This window comes from Anas acuta, chromosome 5 (assembly GCF_963932015.1).
Source record: "Anas acuta chromosome 5, bAnaAcu1.1, whole genome shotgun sequence".
Taxonomy (NCBI): domain Eukaryota; kingdom Metazoa; phylum Chordata; class Aves; order Anseriformes; family Anatidae; genus Anas; species Anas acuta.
In genome coordinates, this window is record NC_088983.1 from 53659758 (window position 1) to 53681852 (window position 22095).

The 22095-nt window shown below is 55.2% G+C and overlaps 3 protein-coding genes across 3 annotated transcripts in view; 2 read left to right on the plus strand and 1 right to left on the minus strand.

The window, feature by feature from the left end:
• Positions 1-7143, plus strand: part of LOC137857636 (inner centromere protein-like) — a 17194-nt gene extending 10051 nt beyond the window's left edge. The window contains 7 exon segments of the mRNA XM_068684376.1: positions 728-756; positions 856-1058; positions 1407-1537; positions 1759-1837; positions 3115-3219; positions 6110-6266; positions 6827-7143. Of these exon segments, the coding sequence (XP_068540477.1) occupies positions 728-756; positions 856-1058; positions 1407-1537; positions 1759-1837; positions 3115-3219; positions 6110-6266; positions 6827-7032 (910 nt within the window). The 3' untranslated portion in view covers positions 7033-7143.
• A 5488-nt stretch (positions 7144-12631) lies between these two features.
• Positions 12632-16088, plus strand: LRRC55 (leucine rich repeat containing 55). The gene is made up of 4 exons (XM_068684852.1): positions 12632-12856; positions 13360-14313; positions 14400-14635; positions 15149-16088. The coding sequence occupies exons 2-3, from the start codon at positions 13668-13670 to the stop codon at positions 14633-14635; spliced, it is 882 nt and encodes a 293-aa protein (XP_068540953.1). The 5' UTR covers positions 12632-12856; positions 13360-13667; the 3' UTR covers positions 15149-16088.
• A 4336-nt stretch (positions 16089-20424) lies between these two features.
• APLNR (apelin receptor) lies at positions 20425-21713 on the minus strand. The gene has a single exon (XM_068684921.1). The coding sequence runs from the start codon at positions 21614-21616 to the stop codon at positions 20504-20506; it is 1113 nt and encodes a 370-aa protein (XP_068541022.1). The 5' UTR covers positions 21617-21713; the 3' UTR covers positions 20425-20503.
• Positions 21714-22095: the final 382 nt, after the last annotated feature.

A 22095-nucleotide genomic window follows, 5' to 3' on the forward strand; every position in this document is an offset into this window, starting at 1 on the left:
CCTGCAGGTGAGACTGTTACTGGGCTTACAGTGCACTCGGTTGTTTGCTCAGCATTGCAGACAGCAAAGCCATGGTGGCTGTACGGGGGCTACAGAACCATAGCAGGAAAAAGAATAGCTCATCAAGTGAGCAAGGAACGCTTGTGACTAGCAGATGTGGTGGCTGTGTGTGTTTGTAGAGTCTCTGCTTTTAAAACTTTGCCCTTACACTTTTTTTTGAGGACCTGTAGAAGTTGAGTGTGCCAGGATCAGCTGTTGATGGCTGTATGCAGGTGGTGCTGCTGCTTCTGTACAGCAGTGAAGGTTCTGCAGGGCTGAGGACGCTGTGCCTGGCTGACGTGGGTAGAGCTCCAGGGAAAGGGGATGGTTGAGTGGACCAGCCTTTTGGGGGGTGGGCTAAAGTGAGCTTTGGAAGAGTCAGCCCTGGAAGAAGAAGAATTGTGCTCTTTTCAGCCTTTCCCAAAACCTGAGCAGCCAAAATTACTTGTAGCCCTGGCTAGTCTCCTGCTGTGCACGTGCCAGTGCTTTTGTTGGGATAGACAGCTCAGGTAAAGGAACAGTGTCTGGGGCTCAGTCAGCTCTCAGATCCCCAATGTGCAGTTCAGTTGCCAGCAGCACTGCAGGCAAAATATAAACCAGAATCTTGTTCTGCAGAGAATCTCACACAGGATGAAAGCATGTATTTTGCAGTTGGGTAACTGTCTGTTCTTTTTTCCAGACTCTCCAGGTGGTGGGTGTCTCTTCACATGACCTGTAGTAAGTGTTGGACTTGGTGCACAAGGTTGGTGCTAACTTCAGGGCACATTTGCCTCTTGCTGGATGCTGGGTTCTCAGTCTCTAAGCCTCAGACATGAGTATCAGACTTAGAGGCTCTCCTCATCCTCCGTTTGGGAAAGGCTGTGGTGTGCATCCTCGGGGCAGTTGGAGCAGACACATGTCTTTCTCAGGTGCGCCTCTCACAAGTGCGGGAAGAGAGAGTGTCAGAGGAATGGAGCAAGAAAAAACTGTTAAAGAAACCTGGAGAAACCGATGCACGGAAACAGAAAACGCTGAAGGTGGTAAGGTGGCAACTTCAGGTTCCTTCTGTGTGTAGAAAAGGAAAGGAGTAGCAGGGAACCTGTGTGTTGGTCTGCCTGGTGGAACAGGGAGAAATTACTGCCAGGATCTGCAGAGATTTGGGGAAACAGAAGCATCTGTGCTGCAAGACTTCTGTCTAGACAGTTGATGTTGAGTTTGAGTGTGAGGGAACTTGTGGAGACAGAAGGGAAATACTGTTCAACAGGTGGGCAGGCTGTGGAAGGTAAGAATGGGATATAATGAGAATGCGTTGTCTCAAAGCAGTCATTTCATATCCTACAATCTTTTCCTGTGTGAGTTGGAGGGTTACAAGGGTTCTTTTTCTTCAGGAGGAAGATGAATTTGAGCAGCATGAACTACTGCAGAAAAGGAGAGAAGATAGAGTGAAAGAAAAAGGAAAGAAAGCTTTGGAACTGAGAAGTCCTGTAGAGCAGCGACAGGTGGAGCAAGTAAAGGAGAGGTATTATCCTGTTTCTATTCTGGAGAAGGGGACTTAGCAACAGGCATGGTGAAGCAGTAAATATAAACAGTATTGCTGGAACTGGGAGGCTGATGTGAGTCAGCCATGTGATGCCATGTCCCAAAGGTATGGGGTGCTAAAGCAGAATGCTTTAAAGAATGCTAGCAGGGAGGGATGGAACATGCTTTCTTGTATAACTAAACTGTGGCTTTGTTCCCCAGGGTTCTCAAACAGCAGGGAGGAGAGAAGTCCCCACAACCTCAGCTGGAGCCAGTGGTGTTTACTGAAAAATGCATAAAGGTGGGGAGTGAGAGGTCTTGTGACAAATCCTGTTGTAAAGCAGTAAGGCCTGGAATAAGCAGACTTACTTTTAAAGATCAGGCTTGCTTTCCAAGTCCTGTGTTACTACTTGAAGTCTTCTAATTTGTTACAACTTTATTTAGAGGAAACAGATATAGTAAAACTGAGTCAAGCATGATATTCTTCTAAATACTTGAGGTTTGTACAAGAATAAGCTAGTTCTGCTACAAAGTCATTTTCTGGTTAACAGATGAGCATTGTCAGCCTCTTAACATTACTATTGCAGAAGATTTATGACCTACAACCACACTATGAGGAGCATCTCCAAATCATGTTCACTGATGTTTAAATGAGCATGGAAATCAGTAAGAGATGCTTTAAAAATATACATATTCCTTTCCTCTATTTGGAGATTGATCCCCATAACAAGCTTCAGGTATCATATAGCTTCATGTAACTTCACTTGCACAAAGAATATCATGGCTTAGTCTGCTTGTCTCAAAATATCACAGTAACATTTTCTTTCCACTCTTAAGTTAATGTCACTTTCTTCTGCCTTGTTCATTGGTTAAAAAAGTACCAAATGCTGCTACTCCTAAGGATAAATTCTTCCTTTCCTTTTTGCTCTTGCTGCTCTTATTCACTAGGCTAATGACTTCTAAACTTGTATTTTTTCCTATATAATTTTAATGAAGGTCTGAATTATTTATGTATAACCAGCAACTGGGCTGGAGTGAGACACAGCAAAACTCCTCCAGAAAGGGAGAAGCTGAATTTAATTCGAAGTGGCTACAGTTTCTGCCTTTGTTAGCTATGTGTTGTTCTTCCCTGCTAAGGAGAGTGGCAGGAGAAGCTTCTGGATAAACTGCTTTGGGCTGAAAAAGAGGTTTAGCAGTGAAAAGCTTTCCCCTTCATTAGGCCAAAGAGAGCCCAAAAGAGCTGTACCAGCTGCTTGGGCAGGAGGAGAGAGTCTGGCAACCAAAATCCATTTCAATGACTCCTGATACCTGGGTGAGCATGGTAAAGGTGATAAAGGTGAGTATGGGCTCTAGAGACATTGCTGATCTGAATACAAGATTTTATTTTTTTTTGATCTCACTAACCAAAGCCAGCTCTCAGTTCATCTGTATGATTTTTGATTCTTTTTTGTCCCTGCAGAAGAAGACAGGGACAGAGGATTTTATCAAGGGCCCCAGAAAATATGGCTAAATTCCAGAGATAGTCTGGTTGTTTTGTTTCAGTGAATGAAGAATGACTGAATTCTTACGTCTTAACAGGAAGAAGATCAGGAGAAGCCCTGGCAGCAGCTGGCAGAGGAGAAAAAAATCAAGCAAGCAGAATCATCCTCTGCCTCCAACACGTGTCTGAGCAAAACCGTAAAGGTGAGCTTAGGTTCTACTGGAGCCCTTGAAATGGGTCTATTTTGTCTAATCAACTCCAGTGGTTTGGAATCAGCCTGCAAATTTATTATTCAGCAGTGGTGAAGGAGTGAGGTGAAGGGAGATGAGCAGGAGGTGAAATCATTTAATGTAGATTGTAGGGGGTTAACTGGAATTTGTGCAGAGTGAGGACCAGGAAGCCTTTCTTCTCTGGTGCTTGGCCAAGAGCTCAGCACAGGAGAACCTGAAGGAAAAGCAAATCTTACCTTTGAACAGCTGTTGGGAATGACCACATGATGGCAGCACATCATGAGGTGTCAGTTCAGTGTGCAGAGCGTTTAGCTGCACTGTAGCAGAACACATTCAGACCTGCCTGTAAAGTCTTGCTGTCATCTGTTTAAATATCCAGGAGTTTGAATTGGAGCTGCTTAGACCTAATATCTGTAAGGGTGCAGAGAACAGTGCTCAAAGAGCCAAACAGCGCTGAGTACAGCCTCTCCCAGTAAACTCCCCTTCCTAGGCTCTATTGTCCTCTGTCTGACCAGTACCTCTTCATCTTGCTGGACTTCTTTCTTCTGTGACTAATTTGAGAGCTTTAAAGAATAGAAACTACATGTAGATCTACCGTGAATGGGTTTGAGTGGTGGGCCCATGTGTACAAAAGCCAAGTACTTGAAGGTATGTGGTATGTTCTCCTGGGGCTTTTCTACAAAAACATGGGAGGAAAACTCCTAAAAAGAGTGATCAAATCAGAGTACAGTGATGCTTCTCGTATTTCTACAGATACATGTATACTTCTACATCCTCTTATTCTTGTGTTTTGTATTCAATCCAAGTAACATGCAGATTTAGGGCTCACAGAATCCCAGAGTGGTGAAGGTAGGAAGGGATGTCTGGAGGTTTTCTGGTCCAACTCCCCTGCTCAAGCAGAGCCACCTGGAGCAGCTAGCCTGGGACTGTTTTCAGACAGCTTTTGAATCCCTCAGAGGAGGGAGTGTACTGGGTCTGGCCACAGGGAGACTGCCACCTCTGTGGACAGCCTGTTCAGTACTCAGTCACCCTCATAGCAAAGAAGTAATTCCTGATGCTCAGATGGAACCTTCTGGATTTTAGTTCATGCCCACTGGGCACCACTAGAGAGAGCCTGCTTCCATCGTCTTTGCATCCTCCCTTCAGGTATTTATATATGTGGATAAGACTGCCACTTCAAGCTTTCAAATGCTCTTGGCTTGAAGAGTCCTGACTCTTTCGGCCATTCTTCAGGGGAGAAAGGTTCCATTCCATCTCCATGGCCCTCTTCTCCAGCCTGTCCAGGGCCCTCCTGGTCTGGTGTCATCTGCAAACTTGCTGAGGATGAGCTCTGACACATCTTTCACACCATTAATGAAGATCTTGCGTAAGATTGGACCAAGCACTGACCCCTGGGGCACACCACAGGGTACAAAGCCTAGCTGGAGGCCAGTAACACTCACCCCCATTTCTCCTTGGTCTCTGGGGCCTGAGCTGTCTGGAGGCCAAACTTGCTGGTGAAAACTGAGGCAAAAAAGGCAGTCAGTACCTCAGCCTCTCATTGTCCTGTGTAACTAGGTACCCCATCCTGCTCAGCAATGGGCCCATGTTTTCCACAGCCTTCTCTTCATCACTGATGTGTTTAGAGGTGCCCTTCTTGTCCTGTACATCCTTGGCCGGATCCAATTTCATTTAGGTTTCAGTTTCCTGGATGCTCAGACAGTCTCTGCATTCCTCTCGGGTTACCTGTCCTTGCTTCTGCCCTCTGTACGCTTCCATCCAGTGTTTGTTTGGCCAGGAGTGCCTTGTTCAGCCATGCAGGCCTCCTGGCATCGTTGCTTGATTTCTTTGTTAGGATGCACCAATCCTGAGTTTGGAGGAGGTGATCCTTGAATATTAACCAGCTTTCTTGGGCTCCTCTTCCCTCCAGGGCCTTGTGCTGTGGGACTCTTCCAAGCAGACCCTTGGAGAGGCTGAAGCCCACTCTGCTGAAGTGCAGGGCTGTCAGTTTGCTGTGTGCCCACCTTGCATTAGGATGCAGGCACTTCAGAGAGGTCCCCCAGCATGTTGAGCTCTTAAAGTTTTGGGAGGACTTCTCCATAGTGATGCCTTCTTGGTTCCTATGTCAGTTCTGTGCTATATACAACTGTCAGGTCTCCTGGTCATCTTCTGTTCCTCAGTACAAAGCCAGGGCGTTCCTCCAAGCTTTGACTTGTGCGTTTCCAGCCTGCAGCTTCAAAGTGAAATGGAGCCCTAGCTTTTTTTCTGGCCAGGTACTGGGAGGCCCTACATCACAGCTTGGGGCTGCAGGTTGAGCAAGCAGTTTGCATTCCCTGCTGCAGGACACGGTCCTAGGCTCTAGCTTGGCTTCCAGCAAGATAAGGTTTCAAAACAGATCAGACAAAAGAGGGAGGGATGTGAGTACTTCTGGATGTTACAGGAAATCTCCACCCAAGTTACCTGTAAGTAAGAATATTACAGATAATGTGTCAAAGGTTTCTCATACACAGTTGAGTAACCTTTATGGTCTCCTGTTACTTTGAATTAAGGATGAAAATGAATGTGAAGTCTGCTCTCTGTTTCTGACTACCTTCCCTTTACTGTAAAATTCCTTGCCCAACATTGGGCATTGCCAAGGTACCTTTTAACTTTTGGATTATGGTCAGTGTGAGGGTAGTGCCTAGGTACCTTAATGCTATATTGCTGTGGGATCTCATCTGGGATCTTGGTGCAGTCTGTTGGCCTCCTTAATGCAGGAGCTTTGAGGTGCCTGCAGGGGGTCAGGCTGCACGGGTCTGGGTAGCCTGCCCTAGCAAAGCAACCTCTTCTGTCAGGCTGCAAGGTCTGCTTCCTGCCCTAGTAAGTGCTTTCTCTGTGCTTTCAGAAATCTATCTCCACATCCTGCTTAAAGCCCCCGAAGACCATGAAGATATTCAGGTCCCCCAAGGTAAGCGAAAATAACTACGGGATGGATCTGAACAGCGATGATTCCACAGATGATGAGAGTGCGCCTCGGAAGCCTGTCCCTGCCTGGGCTGACGGTAGGTGCCAAGTGTTGTTTAGGCTTTAATTCCTTCCTTGGGAAGCTGGAGCTTTCTGGACTTGCTCAGTGTCATCTCAACTTCCTTAAAGTGCAGTTCAGGAGTGTGTGAGATTGCAGTGCTGGCAGCTGCTGGCTGGGGGGGGGGAAGCTGGATCTGTTTTCTTGCAAGTGCTGTTGTGTTGGAGTTAAACCAGAGTCCTGTGTGTGTTTGGATTGGGGGGGGGGGTGAAAGAATGGTGGGAGCTCACTGCTGATGGAGCAGCCCATCCTCCTGAGGGGAAACCAAAATGTGGTAGGTTTGGGATATTTTTAGTGTGGTGAAGAGTGACTTAAAACAAGTTCTGTTGGCAACCTGAAGATGGGTTTGGAGTTCAGAGCTCTGCAATGAACAGGAAAGCTGTTAATCATACTCACTGTATGGGTTGCAACAGGGTTTTTTTTTTCAGGTATGAATGGAGAACAGTGACTATCCTGTTGGCCCTGATGGAGAGGATACTGTAAGCAGAGCACTGAAAACCTGTTCATAAATCTGCTTCTTTTTTTTTTTTTTTTTTTTAGGGTCTCAGCTTAATCAAGCTATTATCCACCAATACTATCACCCAGTGGATGTTGATGAGCTCTTTGGGTTAATTGCAAGCCCTAAGCTGGAGGACATTTTTGGCAAGAGCAAGCCTCGATACTTCAAACGAACAAGCTCAGCAGTTTGGCATTCCCCACCTGGGACCAAATTTGCTTGTGGCCCCACCTGCAACTTCAAGAACTGAGAAACATTTTCTTGAGTGGGATATATCAGGTTATGTGTTTTTAGCAGACGTAATGTTTACAATTTTTAAACCCTTTTTTGTATAAAAATATTAAAGTTCTGTTGCATTAAATATTCTGTCAGTGCTTCTCTTTTCTCCCTCACTATGGGAGGACGGTGCTGCCTTGTAGCTGGTGGCTGTAGCCAGTGTGTTCTGAGGTCTTTGAGGTTGATGGCTGTGGTTTGTGCACGTATTTGGAGACATCCTGATCTCTTACCCACTTCCTCAGCTTACTTGCAGAATCTTACCCAAGAAAGCTATGAAATTGCTGTAGGGAAGATCAAAAATCTTAAATCAACACAGGGGAATCAGGAGTTTTGTAACTCATTTGGTAAAATACTTATGTATTTAACAATGTTTCTACCAGCAGATATCTTTAGACCCTGCATTCTTTGTCTTTTTTCCTTCTCAAGGAAAAATAGAGGCTCAGCTAAGTTCTTGGTGCTGTTTTTCTAGGAGGGGTGAGGGTACAGTCTTGCTTGGGCAAGAGGTAGATCTGTTTTGCAGCTCTCACTTGGAAAAGGGTAAGCAGCAAAATGATTTCCTCAGGACTGCATTTATAGCACCTGCTTGGTGCCCCCTGCCTGTGTGTGCCCTGGGCTGTGCTCGGTGGTGGCAGGCTGCCTGCAGTGCAGCCAGAGGCCCTGGGAAGTGGTTGCCTAGGGACTGCTGCAGTGTGCTGGGGCAGCTGCAGAGCATCCTGAGGTCCTGCAGTGCTGTGCGGGGCCAGCTGTGGCTCCATGCTGTGATCTCAGCTGCCCCTGCAGGGCTTGTCCTCAATTGTGTTCAAAAATCAATTCAGGTAGTCTGACCTTTACTGAGTGTAGCAATGAGGAAGATGCTTGGGTGAAAAGGGAAAGCCCTTGACTTATACCTAAGTCCCACAACAGCCATAATAACCACTCCTTCCCCTTTGCTCAGTTCTTCCCCTCTTGGGCTGTGTTTATGAGCACCAGAGCCTCTGTGACTAGCAATATGTTGTGTTGCTTTGGGATCCCTTGTGCATCAGGCTAGCAGGTACAGAGCTGGGCTTCCTTTCCCCGAATGACCAGGGTGGTGTGTCCCCAACCCTCACCAGTACAGCCCTGTACTGTTCCAGCACCACACTGGGGCCACTGACCCTACAGAGCAGATGCCTGAGGATAAATACAGAAATGTGGCCACAGACTGGATGAGAGCTGTTTAGGCCTGCCTACAAGTGTTTGAAGGAGGTTTTGAGCTGGTCAGTGTGGTTTTGAGGAGCTCTAGAGCAGGCGTGGGGTGGTTTCGATCAGCTCAGAAGAGTTTTCAAGTGGTGTAATAGAATAGGATTACAGGTGGTTAGAGATCTATCAAAAGCTCTGGTTTTGAGCTCTGCAGAGCTCTTGCCTGTGGGTGAGACAAGTGGTTGAGACTCACAAGAGCGAGCGAGCAAAGCTTTGTAGTGGTTAAAGGCTGTTGAAAGCTGCTCACCAGGAGCTCAGAGCTCTATACTGGCTTCTAGGCTGTCCTAAGACAGCCTAAAATTCCCCTAGCTTTTCTGGTTCCTATCGGGCTCTTTGTGTCACTCTCAGTGCCTGTGGGTCTTGCACTGAGTCTTACCTTTCTGGCCAGCCTGGGGGCTTTCTGAGGTGCATTTGGGGTCTCTGTGGTGTCCCTGAGCTTTCTTGTTCTCCACAGCCCATCCAGGACTCTCTCATGTTCCCTAGGCTCTGTTGGGCTACTTCGGGCTCCTCTGAGCACGGATCCAGGCTGTCCCCTGCCAGCTGGCCTCTCTCCCTCAGGGGTTTTCTTGGATTTAACATCGTGTTTGGGGTCGAACTGCTTTTCTTTGAGCCCAAACCCTGTGCCAGAGCAAGCAGTGCCCATCGAGCTGCAGCCTTGATGTTCTGGTAATGAGCAGAAAGTTCACAGGAGGCCCCTTGCCAAAACCACAGCTGCTGTCAGAGCATTTCCAGTCCAGGATGGATAATCAATAAAAAGCACGAAGCCATTTCAGAGCCCTGCCAGGCTGTGACAGGTCCTTGGGGCATCTGGTTCCCTGCGCAGCCCCAGCTCGGGCATCAGCCTGGTGCTGCTGGCCTGAGGCGGGGGCAAAGTCCCTCACAGACAACGCCAGCCTGGCCACAACAGGCCCTAGAAAGCAATCTGATTTATTTTTTTCCAGGCTGACTGCTGAGTAATTGACCAGAGCACAGTCCCCGGTGTCATCTCAGCAGACGCAGGGCTCTGGAGCTCAGGATATGAGCTGAGAGTCAGAACTGAGTTACAGAGGGGAAAAACGTGTGTTTTCCGTGACAAGAGCTGTGCTGGGCCCAGAGTAACCAGGAAGCTGAAGCAGATTTGTGCTTAATTAATCTAAGCTCTCTGCTTGGCTCCGTAGTAGTGCTCCCAGTAATGGGAGAGGCCAGGCCACGGGCACTGAGTCTGCACAACCAGCATCTGGCCATGCACGTTAGAAGGTCCTTTCATCATTAAAAGGAGAAAATATCTCCTAAAAGGAGAAAGCATCTCCTGTACCTGTCATCTCTTGATACGTGTGCAAGCTCCAGAGCCCCTCACTGAGGAGTCCTGCTTGTCAGAAACGTCCTGTATCCTCGTTGTGTTTTCCTTCTTTCGGAGCAGCCAGCATCTGGAACGTCTCTTCACTTAATCTGGATTTCTTCAGCCTTTGAGAAGGAAAGAGGTTTAATCTACCCAAGCTGTTCACGGTTGGCTGTGCCATTGTGGAGCCAGAGACACCATAAAAAAATAAAAAAAAAAAAAAAAAGAGTTTTTTTTTTTCCTGTTTTTTGTTTGTTTGTTTTCCTGGTGTTGTCTGGCCTCTTATCCATCTCTTTCTCCTCCAGCAAGCAGAGCGCAGGGAGACTTGAGGCTCTGGGCCAAATCAGCCCCTGCTTCACGACGTCCTTCACCACAGCCTCTGCAGGAGGCAGGTGGGGTGCCCGAGCATCCCGCAGGGCAGCTGTGTGCTGTCTCCCAGGTCGTTCTCACCCAGGTGCCACCACTTGTCCACCTGGACCCACCAGCATCTGTCCCCCACAGCACACCAGCACACGGTGGTGATTCAAAAAACCCAGGTATCCTCAGGGTGACAGAGCTGTGGTGCAGCAGGATCTGCCCAGCTGCTGCCGGGCGGTGGGGCAGGGTGAGGAGCAGCCCCGGGGGGCTGAAATTCGGGCTAAACCCAGGCTGCAATCTCCTCCGGGCAGTTTGCACGCTCCCAGCGATGAGCAATAGCCCTGCTGTTTTGTCGGCATGGGAAGGAAGTAGGCAAGGGCAGCCCATGGAGGAAAACCATACACATCCTTCCAGAAGCCACGTCCCTTGCAGCTTGGAGACAAATCCCACGAGAGCGAAACCTGCTTAACCGATTACAAAGCGTTTGGAAGTTGTAAAACCCTACCTTGGCACGACTGTGCCGCGTTCGGCTCAGAAAGCAGATTTGGGTTTTGGCTCTCTGCCACCAGCTGGTAATTACAAAGAGTGTCAGCCAAACTAAAAATGTATCTTGGATGGAAAGAGACCCAAAACAAAGTCAAATAAAGCCCTTTGTAAGTGCTGCTGCCAGGATCCTGGCACGGCTCCGATCTTCCTGAGCCTTACCAGTCCTACCGTGACAGCACTCAGGCTGGGTTGACTTAGTGTAAGCACGTTAATGGCTGCAGAGTAGTTAAAAAGTAATTATTAAGGATCGGTCTGGTATATGGAGAATGGTGCCGAGGAAACTGGAGGTCAGCTGCACTCTGTGCTGATTTTATTACTAAAATACCCGCAGCTCCAGAGCTGGGCACATCCTGTGAGCAGCGAGGGAGCTGAGATCCGGTGGCTCCCATGAGAGAGATAAAGCCCAACCTGAATATGAGGCAAATTTACTGAGCTGGGCTGTCCAAAGCCACCTCAGGATCTAAGGGACTGGGGTGAGCCCGGCCAGTGGCTGTGCAGAGCTGGATGCAAGGGGCAACCCACACTGCTGCCTTACTGCCTCCCCCAAAAAATGCAGGGAGGGAGAAAAGCATCATCTGGAGCAGTCATCTGAAAAGTCAGCAGCCTTCTGCCTGTGGTTTTGTACCAGAAATGCTCTTTTTATGGGGCTGGACATCACAGGGGTGCTCTGGCCACCTGTGGGTGACCTGGTAAAGAGCAGGAGGGCAGCCCCAGGTGTTCCTAGCCCCAGAGGAGAGGGAGGAGATGAGCACATCGACCCCCAGCTCCAGCAGAGCAGTTTGCATCTCCTTCAGGGGTGCTCATCACCATCTCGGTAGTCCACAGCACCTTCATGACGTCTCCAGCAGGCTGCTGGGCTGCTAACATCCCTTCATTTGGGGAGGGAGATGGTTGGTGAGGGCGGCCACAAGCCAAGCTCTGACGCTTGGCCTTGAGAGCCATTAGAAATGAGCCCTGGTCGGGCTTATTTGCTCATTTACTTGCTGCAAATGCAGCCATAAATGGTGTACTAATAGATCCTCTGGAAGAGATTTGCAGCCAGCCATGGGTCTTATCTCTAATTACGTGTCTGGCTGAGCTGCATCTGGCTCCAGGGACGTCTGGGTGTATTTGGTTCCTGGAGCTCCTCTTGAAGCCCGCTGGGACCCTGGGCGACGAGCAGCGCCAATTAATACCCACCCCGGGGAGAGGCAGCCGCGGCCACGCGCCGGCTGGCTGCGGGCTGCCGTGGCTAGGAGGAGCCGTCCCACGGGGAACAAAGAGCCCCCGGCATCTGGGAGATGCCACCAGGCCGAAATAGGGAAAAAACTGGGTCGATTGGGCTGGCGTTTTCCGCTGGGATGGAGGCAACTCCGCCAAAACAGCGGGAGAAGGCTGGAAAAGACTGGGAAGGGAATACAGGCAGGCTGGGTTTTGAAAGTGCCTCCTTTCCCAAATGTCATGCCCGTGTTATCGCAATGTTTCCAGTGTTGCCAGAGCAGCCTTTTGTTCCAAAAGCTTCATTTGCATTTAAAGAAGCCAGCTGTGAGGGGTAGGGGGGGGGCAGTAAAGATGGCTTTGCCCCCTCCCCGTATGAAACGAGCGGAGAGCCAGAAATGATTGCTTCACGTGGAGCAAAAACAACCAGCTGCGGCTCCAGGCGTTTCCCAGGTCTGCAAACAAATAAATACAAAATAAATAAATAAATAAAAAGGGAAAAGAAACAAAACCAAGCCAACGTTTCAGCTGGGTGCAGTCGCTCCCGGCTTAGCTCTGGAGCACCTCGCTTTCCCCTCCTGCTGACACGTATTTGGTTTCTGTTTGCAGAGCCCGGCAAACCCTGCTTCACCCCATCCCACGGGGGTGCTCCCTGGGGCCGGGGGGTGCGCTGAGGGCAGCCGGTGGGCTGGGGAGCAGCCGAGCCCCCCGTGGGTGGCGGGGTGCCACCCGCTGCCCCTCATCCCGCTCCGTCCCCCCCCGGGTGGGGTGTCCCCGGAGCGGGGGCATTGCTCTCCTCCACCGTCTCCATCGCTCTGGCGGCTCCACATCCCGCTCTCCTGTTGCTCAGAGATGTGGAGGCAGTTGCTAAGAGACACCGAAACGTCAGTATCTGGCCCTCAAGGAAAAAAAAAAAAAAAAAAAAAAAAGGAAAAAAAAAAAAAAACGAGAGACAGAGAAAGAGAGAGACAAGGGAGGACGAGGAGGAGGAGGGGAGGAAGGAGGTGGGGAAAGACCTGCTCCGATTGCCAGGCTCGGCAGCAGCCTTGGCTGCGGCTGCAGGAGCCACTTGCCCAACTTGGTGGCCACCCGAGGACCCCTGCCTGGCCACCCAGGCCTCGCGGCGGCGGGGAGCCGAGCTCTGCTTTGTCCCCAGGGCAGCGTGAGTATCCCGGGGACCCCCACGTCCCCCCGGCGCCACCGGAGGGATCGGCAACCATGGCGGGGAAGGGCTGGGGGGGCGGCTGGGGCGGCAATTCCCCCGGCAAAAACCGGCTGAGGTGGGGAAAAGATGGAGATGTGGGGAGGGCACGGGGCGAGGGAGGAAGGAGCAAAGATGGCCAGGCAGCGGGGCCGCCTGGGCGAGGGATGCTGTGGCGGAGGGAGGGCCGGGCGTGGGGATGAGGTTGTCTCTGCGGGGGCCAGGCCAGAAGGGTGTCCCCAGCCTCGGGCAGAGCTGACGGCGGCGGCTGCTACGCCCCTGACTCTGCCCACCGCCTGCCAGGATGAGCCGAGCCCAGCCGGTGGGCTCGGGGCCCTCTTTGTGCTCTGCTGGCGGAGGCACGGGGAGGGCTGGGGGTGGCGTGGATACCCCGTGAGCCACAGCCCCCCCCCTCAGCAGGGCGTACCGCTAGCTTGGGTTTCTCTCACCCCTCTTCTCCACAGGCGGCTGAGAACGGCCTGACAGCAGCCCTGTGCCGGGGGGGGACTCGCTGAGCCCCCCGAATGTCTCCGGGACACCCCAAGCACTGCTTGGCTAGCTCGGAGCCCACCTCCGCTCCCCAAATCCTCCTCAGCCACCTCCAGCAGCCCTCGGTGTGAGCGGAGGGGTGACACCACCCCCCCCCAAGCATGGTCCCCGCCGGGCTGTGACGGGCAGAGGATGCCGCTGCGGTGCGGCCGGCGGGCTGTCCCCGCGCTGAGGCCGGCTGGCCGCCCCGTTCCCCGCGGCATGGAGCTCGCCGGGCTCTGAGATGGGCCCGGGGGCTGGCCGCCGGCCCGCCATGCTGCTGGGCCCCTGGGTGGTGGCGGCGGCGGCGGTGGTGGCGGCGGCGGGCGCCGGGGCGGGCTGCCCGGTGCTGTGCACGTGCCGGGGGCAGGCGGTGGACTGCAGCGGGCAGCGGCTCTTCTCGGTGCCCGCCGAGCTGCCGCTGGACACCGGCAACCTCAGCCTGGCCCACAACCGCATCGCCAGCATCCCGCTGGGCTACCTGGCCTGCTACGCCCAGCTGCGCGTCCTCGACCTCCGCAACAACTCGCTGGAGACCCTGCCCACCAGGCTGTTCCTCGGGGCCCGGCGCCTCACCCACCTGGACCTGAGCTACAACAACTTCAGCCTGGTGACGGCCGACATGTTCCTGGAGGCCAGCGAGCTGCTGCGCCTCGACCTGAGCCACAACCCCTGGCTGTGCAAGGTGCACCCCAAGGCGTTCCGGGGGCTGGCGCAGCTGCGGGAGCTGGACCTCAGCTACGGGGGGCTGTCGGCGCTCAGCCTCGATGCCCTGGAGGGGCTGACGGGGCTGGTGACCCTGCGCATCGGCGGCAACCCCTGGGTGTGCGGCTGCGCCATGGAGCCCTTCCTCAAATGGCTGAAGAGCCGCATCCAGCTCTGCGCCTCAGGTAAGGCGGCCCCCCGTTCCCCACCGCGTCCCCTCCTATCCCCCCCACCCCAAATTTATGCACCCTGACGCCGCTCCCCTTGCCAGATTCACAGCTGGCCAAGTGCCAGGCCCCCCTGGAGGTGAAAGGGGTCCCCCTCTTCTCCCTGACGGAGGAGAGCTTCAAGGCCTGCCACCTCACGCTGACCCTGGACGACTATCTCTTCATCGCCTTCGTGGGCTTCGTGGTCTCCATCGCCTCGGTGGCCACCAACTTCCTGCTGGGCATCACGGCCAACTGTTGCCACCGCTGGAGCAAAGCCAGCGAGGACGAGGAGGTTTAGGTACGGCCGGGGAGGCTGGGACGCGGGGCTCGCCCCCGTTGCCCCCAGCCACCCCCAGCCTCCCCCGCTCCCCACCCCGGCCCCCACCGCCTGGTGGGGACACCGGACTGTGCCTTGTCCTTGTCCCCTCCCGCTGTCCCCCCCCCCCCCCGTGCCTGGCCGTCCTGGGGAGACCGGGGGACGGTTCCCCTCTTCTTTTGCCCAGAAATGGGGAATTTTCACCCCAGGACCGACACCACTGCCATGAACCCCAGCGGAGTTTGGAGCCCCCCCCCCCCAGCTCCTGGGGCTGGTGGAGGTGGTGGCATAGGGGGCTCACGGGGGGGTCCCGGGGCCAGGAGCCTCCACGCGGTGCCAGTCAGTGGGAGATGGAGCAGGGGCTGCAGCTGGGGGGGAAAGGGACCTCCATTTGGGAGAGAGACCCCCCAAAAGCAGCGTGTGCCTTGAGGGATGCCCGCACCCACTGCCTTGGGGGGAAAACCATGGAAATCCTCACTTTCACCCCGTAAACAGCACCGGTGGAGCAAGAGCCCGGCAGCCTCCAGCTCCCTGAACCCTGCCCGTGCTCTGCGACCTTGCCAAAACGTGGGGGCCAAGCCCAGGACATGGCACTGCCGCCCGGCTCAGTGCCACCGCCTGCTGGGGGACAGACCTGCGCCTCGCTGGTGACCCTGGCCGCCGCTCGGACTCACAGACAGCCCCAGGGCCATCCCTCCTGGTGCTGGGACAAGAATCAAAGCCCCACGAGCAGCTCCCGGGCACGGCGTTCACCAGCCACCTTTTTGCTCCTTTCCCTTCTCCTCCGAAGTTTTGCACAGGTTCGGGGCCATTCCAGGTGCCCGATGGCTTGGGGAACCTGTCCTGATCTCGTCGTTAGGAGGCAGAAGGAACTCCAAAGGAATTAAAAAAAAAAAAGGAAGAAAAAAATAAAGCCAACAGCCCCTCTGCCCAGCCAGGGTGGCCACTGCTCCCACGTGCGTTTTACACCGTCTTTGTGGCCGTTCCTGCAGCATGCAGGGCCGAGGACTGCCGCCTCCACCCCAGCTGTAAAACCCCTGTGGCCACATAGCACTTTGCTGCCAAGAAGCATTTGCTCCCATCCTCGGCCTCCCGGGGTGGGTTTTGCTTGGGGAAAGCCCCCCCCCCTCTCCTTGCCCCTTCCCTGGGGCTGCTTGCCTGCCGGATGCATCCCGAGGAGGGGCCTCCCGTGAGTTGTTTTATTTTCTTACCGTGTTTCCATGCCTGTAGCTGGAGTGTAGATGCACAGTTTAGAAACAAATCAACCAACCAAAAAAAAAAAAAAAAAAAGAAAAAAAAAAAAAGAAAAATCGGGGAAAAATAAGGCAATGTGCTGGCTTGATGACTCCACCCCCAGCACCGAGTCTCTCCCAGGGCTGGTAGCAGCGTGAGGGCAGAAGGCTGGGTGCAAATCACTGCAGGCCCCATGGCAGAGCCCAGCGATGTTGCCTCTGGGGATAGAGGCACTGGGGGGGTCTCTTTTTTCTTTTCGGTGTCTGCCCCTGCCCCACCAAAACAGCCTCTGGATACCAGGGACCAAATATGTGTTTCCCCCAGCAGTTCCTGACCCTGTTATTGGGTGACGGAGGAGAAAGTGCGAATTCAAAGCTCCCCAGCATCCCTAAATTCATCCAGACCAATTTTCTGCCTTTCTGAAGCAAAAGGGCCTTCCCTCGCGCTTCGCTGCCCTGCATGGGGAGGGCAGGGACCTGCCTGAGGGTGCCAGCCCCCACGCCAGGTGCCCCCACACCACAGCCACGGCCAGTCCTGCAGCGAGCTGGGGAGCACCCGGGCGTGGAGGCAGCCGCCCTGCCCTCCTGTTGTCCTCTCCTTCCCTCAGCCATACCCTCATCCTCTCTTCTTTTTCCTTTCCTTTCCTTTCCTTTCCTTTCCTTTCCTTTCCTTTCCTTTCCTTTCCTTTCCTTTCCTTTCCTTTCCTTTCCTTTCCTTTCCTTTCCTTTCCTTTCCTTTCCTTTCCTTTCCTTTCCTTTCCTTTCCTTTCCTTTCCTTTCCTTTCCTTTCCTTTCCTTTCCCTCTTCTCTTCTCTTCTCTTCTCTTCTCTTCTCTTCTCTTCTCTTCTCTCTCTTCTCTTCTCTTCTCTTCTCTTCTCTTCTCTTCTCTTCTCTTTCTCTTCTCTTCTCTTCTCTTCTCTTCTCTTCTCTTCTCTTCTCTTCTCTTCTCTTCTCTTCTCTTCTCTTCTCTTCTCTTCTCTTCTCTTCTCTTCTCTTCTCTTCTCTTCTCTTCTCTTCTCTTCTCTTCTCTTCTCTTCCCTTCTCTTCCCTTCTCTTCTCTTCCCTTCTCTTCCTTTCTCTTCCCTTCTCTTCCCTTCTCTTCCCTTCTCTTCCCTTCTCTTCCCTTCTCTTCCCTTCTCTTTTCTCTTCCCTTCTCTTCCTTCCTTTCTCTCTCTTTCCTCCTTCCCCCCTTTCTTTCCCCCTTCCCCACGCTCCACCAAGCGCTGCTGGATGGGGAGGGCGAAGTGGGAACCGCCAAGTTGGACCCCACAACCCGGTCTTTGTACGGAGCACATTTTATAAACGTGTACTTTTGTAACAGTGAGCACTTTTTCAGAGCTGAACCTCAACAATAAAGAACACCAGTGCAGCCTGTCTCGGGGCTGGGGCTGGGGCGGGGGGCGCGTGAGCGCGGTCCCAGGGCCACGGGCACGCGGCGGTGGGTGTGGGGACGCGCGGGACCGGCCGGGAAGGAGGTGGAAAACAACCTGCAGAAGGCATCAGCCGTGTTTTCCCCTCCTGGAGCTTCCTGTTATTCCTCCGGCAGCATCTCCCGGCGCGGCGGGGCCCAGCTGCTGGCGGCCGGGTCACTGCGGTGTCACCCGGCTCCCCGGGGCGGCCGGGGGCTGCTCCTTCAGGCTGGGGCCCAGAGGTCGGGCAGCAGCTGTGTCGTGTCCTGCCGGCACGTGTGGCCCTGGGGACACCCAAGCCTCGCCCCAGCACCCCCGTTTTCATTCCACCCATCCGTCTCCAACCCCTCTTTCCCTCCTCGTCCTCCCTCCCTCCATCTCCTGCCCTCCCGAGGAGCTGGGGGGCCTCCAAGCCTTTCACCCCTGGCTGCTGGAAACATGAAAAAAAAAAAGTCTCCTTCCACTTCAACCCATTTTAACCCCTTTAAGCCCATCCCCTCATTACCTATCGCCTAAACTCTGCCTTTCCAAGGTCCACGGAGCTTTCCACCAACTCCTGAGGCTCTGTCTCCTCCTAACACACACAACCTGGTGAAGGGCCCAGGGCTCACTGCCCACCACGGGGACAGATTTTGGGTGGGTGGCCCAGGGACTCGTGTGTTGGGGACATAACAGGGCAGCGAAGGACTGAAATCTCCCCCCTTGCCCTCTCCAGGGGGGCTGAGCAGAGGAAAGCAGACATTTCTCACCCCATAATTATTTTCTCAGTCATTTCTGAGCTGCGAGGTCTGGCGAAACCTCCTCTGCCCAATGAGTAAGCCGAGTTTGGACAAATTCAGGTGTTCCCAGCACGAATTGGGGCCGTGCCCCACCTCGCCACGGCACCGCAGCCCCTGCAGCAGGGACCGTGGGTGACGTGGGGTCCCCTCCCTGCCGCCGTTTGCTTTGGGGAGGAAAGCGTGAAAGTGTAAACAAGGAGGTGACTTCAAAGGCAAGCTGGCCTCACGGGACACCTGGGGACATCAGCCGGGCTCGGCACGCCGTGATATTATTTTTGCACCTCCGGTGGGAGCTGGGAGCTGGGGGCTGGGAGGCTCCTGAGGGTCCTGTCCCCATCCGTGCTGGCTTCTCCACCTCCCCCATCTCCCTGTGCAGACTGCCCGTGTCCCAGTGCCACGTCCCCACCATGCCCATGTCCCCACCGGGGCCACACACGCGACACTGGAGCCCTGCAGCCAGCCAGGCCCCGCAGCAAGGCACGGCATCGCTCCTCAAGGATCCCATCGCAACCAAATTCACCCCCAGCTCCTTATTTTATTTTTTTTTCTGAGGATGCTCCCGGCCGTGGCCCCCCACCCCCCTCCATCCCCTCTATCTTCCCTCCTCATCTTTCCGCAGCCGCCTTTCCCCCCGCGCTGCCGCAGGAAGGCAACACCTTCCTTATCTCCTTCCGACCGTTGGTCCGGACCCGCTGCCCCTTCCCCCCCTCTCTCCGGCCTTGTTTTTCTGAAGTGTCCCTGCATTTCCCCCCAGAGACTCCTCGGCTCAGCATTTCCCTCCTCCGAGGGAAAAGGGAAATCTCCAGCAGCCGGATAGAAAGTCCGCAGCTCCCGCCGCCGCTGGCGAGGCGCCCCGTGCCTATATCCGTGCCTGGCCGCCGCGCCTGGGAGGAAGCTGCCCGTGCCTGGGCTCCTAAAAAAAAAAAACAAATCGGGGCTCCCTCTGCCCCCCTTTGGGGCCAGCTTGTTTAGGGGTGGTGGCCAGGAGGATGGAGAGGCAGGCTGGGTGGATAAGCAGGAGCCAGGAGCTCTTTTCCTTGCGTTTTCCAGCAGGGCACCTTGACTATACTCACCCCAAATTTCCCTTTGGGCCGTGGTCTCGGCTGCAGCATTTCCAGCATCCCAACCCCCCTGGCTCTTAGCCCAAGCCTGAAACCATGGGGAAACCCCAAAAAAGCCCCAGCCAGGGTGCAAAGAGCTCCAGTAGGCTCACCTCCATAGCTGCACCCCCTTTGCTGTTACCCAAACCAGATCTCCCTGGCCACCTTCCTTATTTACTGCACCGAGACAAAGGGCTGTCCCTGCGGGGTGATGAGCGAGGCTCAGCTGGTCCCAAATCGAGGACAGGGCAGGCAGCAAGGTCGCCCCAGCCCTCCTCCCCCCCGCGAAACAACGGGAAGCTCGGCGAGGAACCAAGTAATGATCCCGCATCCTTTCCAAGTGGGAACAAAGGCCAAGGAGACAGGATAGTTAATCGCGAGTAAATGAAGGATGTAAATAGCAAATAGGGGGAAGATTTATTTCGAGCAAAGCCTCAGGAAGCGGCTGGGGCTGGAGATGGAAACGGGAGAAGAGCGTTTTGGTGGCTCATCAAAATCCCCGGCCAGCGCAGGCCATTGTCCTGCTGGCGCCACGGGAGGATGGGGAAGGGGATGGGGTCCCCAAAACGCTGTCCAGCCCCAAACTGGCCCTGAGCCCACACCATGGGGGTGCCCTCGGTGCTGGCCTGGGGCGCGGGCAGCGGCCCCCGGCTGCTCGATGGCATCCACGGCCCCAGGGGGGAACCACTCAGGGTGTATCTGGCCTGAGATAAGGAGGATAAAAACCTCAAACGGGGATTTGGGAGAAGGGGACAGCTGCCTGATGCAATCAGAGCCTCCCACTGGGGCGGGCTGAGCTCCCACCCCGTGCACCAGAGGGTTTTTTGTTTTTTTTTTTTGGGGGGGGAGAGGTTCTTTTTCTGGGTTTCACTCTGGTCTCACCGTGCTGCGATGCAGCAAAGCGGCGCTCAGGGGTGGGAATTTTTGCACTTCCCAAAGCGTGTGGGGACGCACGGCGTGCACCCAAAATGTGGGGGGCGCGGGAGGGGGCATGCACACACACACAGCAAATCCACCCAAAACCCATGCAGCCCCCCCCCACCCTCTCCATCACCCCAGAGGGAATCGCATACTCCACTCTTTTATTTTTGTAACCAAAATTCATTTATTTGTCACAAATCTCGCGGCCGCTGCCCCTGCCCAACCCACCCACCCATGCTTTGGTATCCCCCCCCCCCACAAAAGTATCCCACAAGCAGGGGCTCCCCAAAGCAAGCCAGGCTCTGGGGCGCTGAGAAAACAGGAGGGGGGGGGTCCCCCAAAAATACCACAGGGGCCTCTCCCCGAGGAGACCAGCTCAGGGGGGGTGCTGGGGTGGGGATGGGGGGGCTCAGGCGCGGAAGAGCGTCTCCTGGGTGGCGGGGTCCAGCTTGCCCCCCCCGGGCGGCCCCCCTTTGCCCCCGGGGGGGTGGCTGTGCCCCGAGGAGAAGCTGCCCGAGCGCTCGGCCCCGGGGCCGGGGGGGCGGCAGCAGAGGAGGGCAGCACAGGCCCGTCGGAAGCGAGGGTCAAAGAAGGCGTAGAGGAAGGGGTTGAGGCAGCTGTTGATGTAGGCGATGCCGGTGCAGTAGGGGTGGAGGTTGTTGAGGAAGGCGTGGAGGCCGCAGGACCAGGGCAGCACCTCCAGGTCCATCAGGACGTAGAGGGTCTTGACCAGGTGGAAGGGCAGCCAGCAGCCCCCGAAGGCGGCCACCAGCACGGCGATGATGGTCAGCAGGCGCTTGCGCTTGCGGGGCCCCTCGGCCCGCTCCCGGCGAAAGTGGCTGGCCACGGTGCGGGCGATGAAGAAGTAGCAGGTCAGCATGATGGCGAAGGGGGCCACGAAGCCCAGGGCGGTGGACGACAGCCCCAGCCCCACCTCCCAGGCGCTCTCGGTGCCCGGCACAGCCAGGTCCCCGTAGTCCATGTAGCAGGTCACCCTGGTGTCCCCCTCCAGCGCCGCCGCCCGCCGCAGCACCAGGGCGGGCAGGGCCAGCAGGGCGGCCAGCAGCCACAGGGCCACGGTGGCCAGCAGCCCGCTGACCCGCGAGCGCAGCTTGGCCGTGGCCAGGGGCCGCACGATGGCCAGGTAGCGGTCGAAGCTCAGCCCCGTCAGGCAGAAGACGCTGGCGTACATGTTGACGAAGACCAGGTAGCTGCTCACCTTGCAGGCGGCCGTGCCGAAGGGCCAGTGGTAGCCCAGCCAGGCGTAGGCGGCCCACAGCGGCAGGGTGGCCACGAAGGTGAGGTCGGCGGCGGCCAGGTTGGCGATGAAGGTGTCGGCCGAGCGCCGCCGCTCGCGGCCGCCCTTGAAGATGGTCCAGAGGACCAGCCCGTTGCCCGCCGTGCCCAGCAGGAAGACCAGCAGGTAGATGGTGGGCAGCAGGGACAGCGAGGGGCCCCACTCCTCGTACTCGCACTCCGTCTCGTTGTCCCCGTAGGCATAGCTCTCTGCCAGCTCCTCCATGCTGCCGGGCTCAGCTCAGCTCATCCCCGGCGCCCTGGGCTCAGCACCGACCTCCTCCGGCCCTCTGAGCCCAGCCCGACGAATCCCACCTCGTTACCTCCCCTTCCTACCCGCCCTCCGCCCTCCTCCTCGGTGGGACGGGACAGGATGGGGAGCCCCCGTGGGAAATTTCACAGCTCCCCTCCCCACACACACACACCTCCCATCTGGCTGCCCCGGCCCCCTCCCAGGGGTTTTACCAGGCTCTCACCCAAGTGTCAAAGCGTCAGCCCACGAGATAACCCCGCTGCCCCCCGCCGCGGCCACCCCAGCGCCCAGGCTGGGTGCAGGGACACGGAGAACCAGCTCCTGGGGGGGGGGGACACGGGCAGGCACCCCCCAGGGACGTGGGAATTGGATTTCACATCTCAGAGGTTGCCTTCGGCAGCTGGGGCGTCGCACCCCAGGGTTTGGGCATTTTGCAGCTTGGGGCTTCGCAG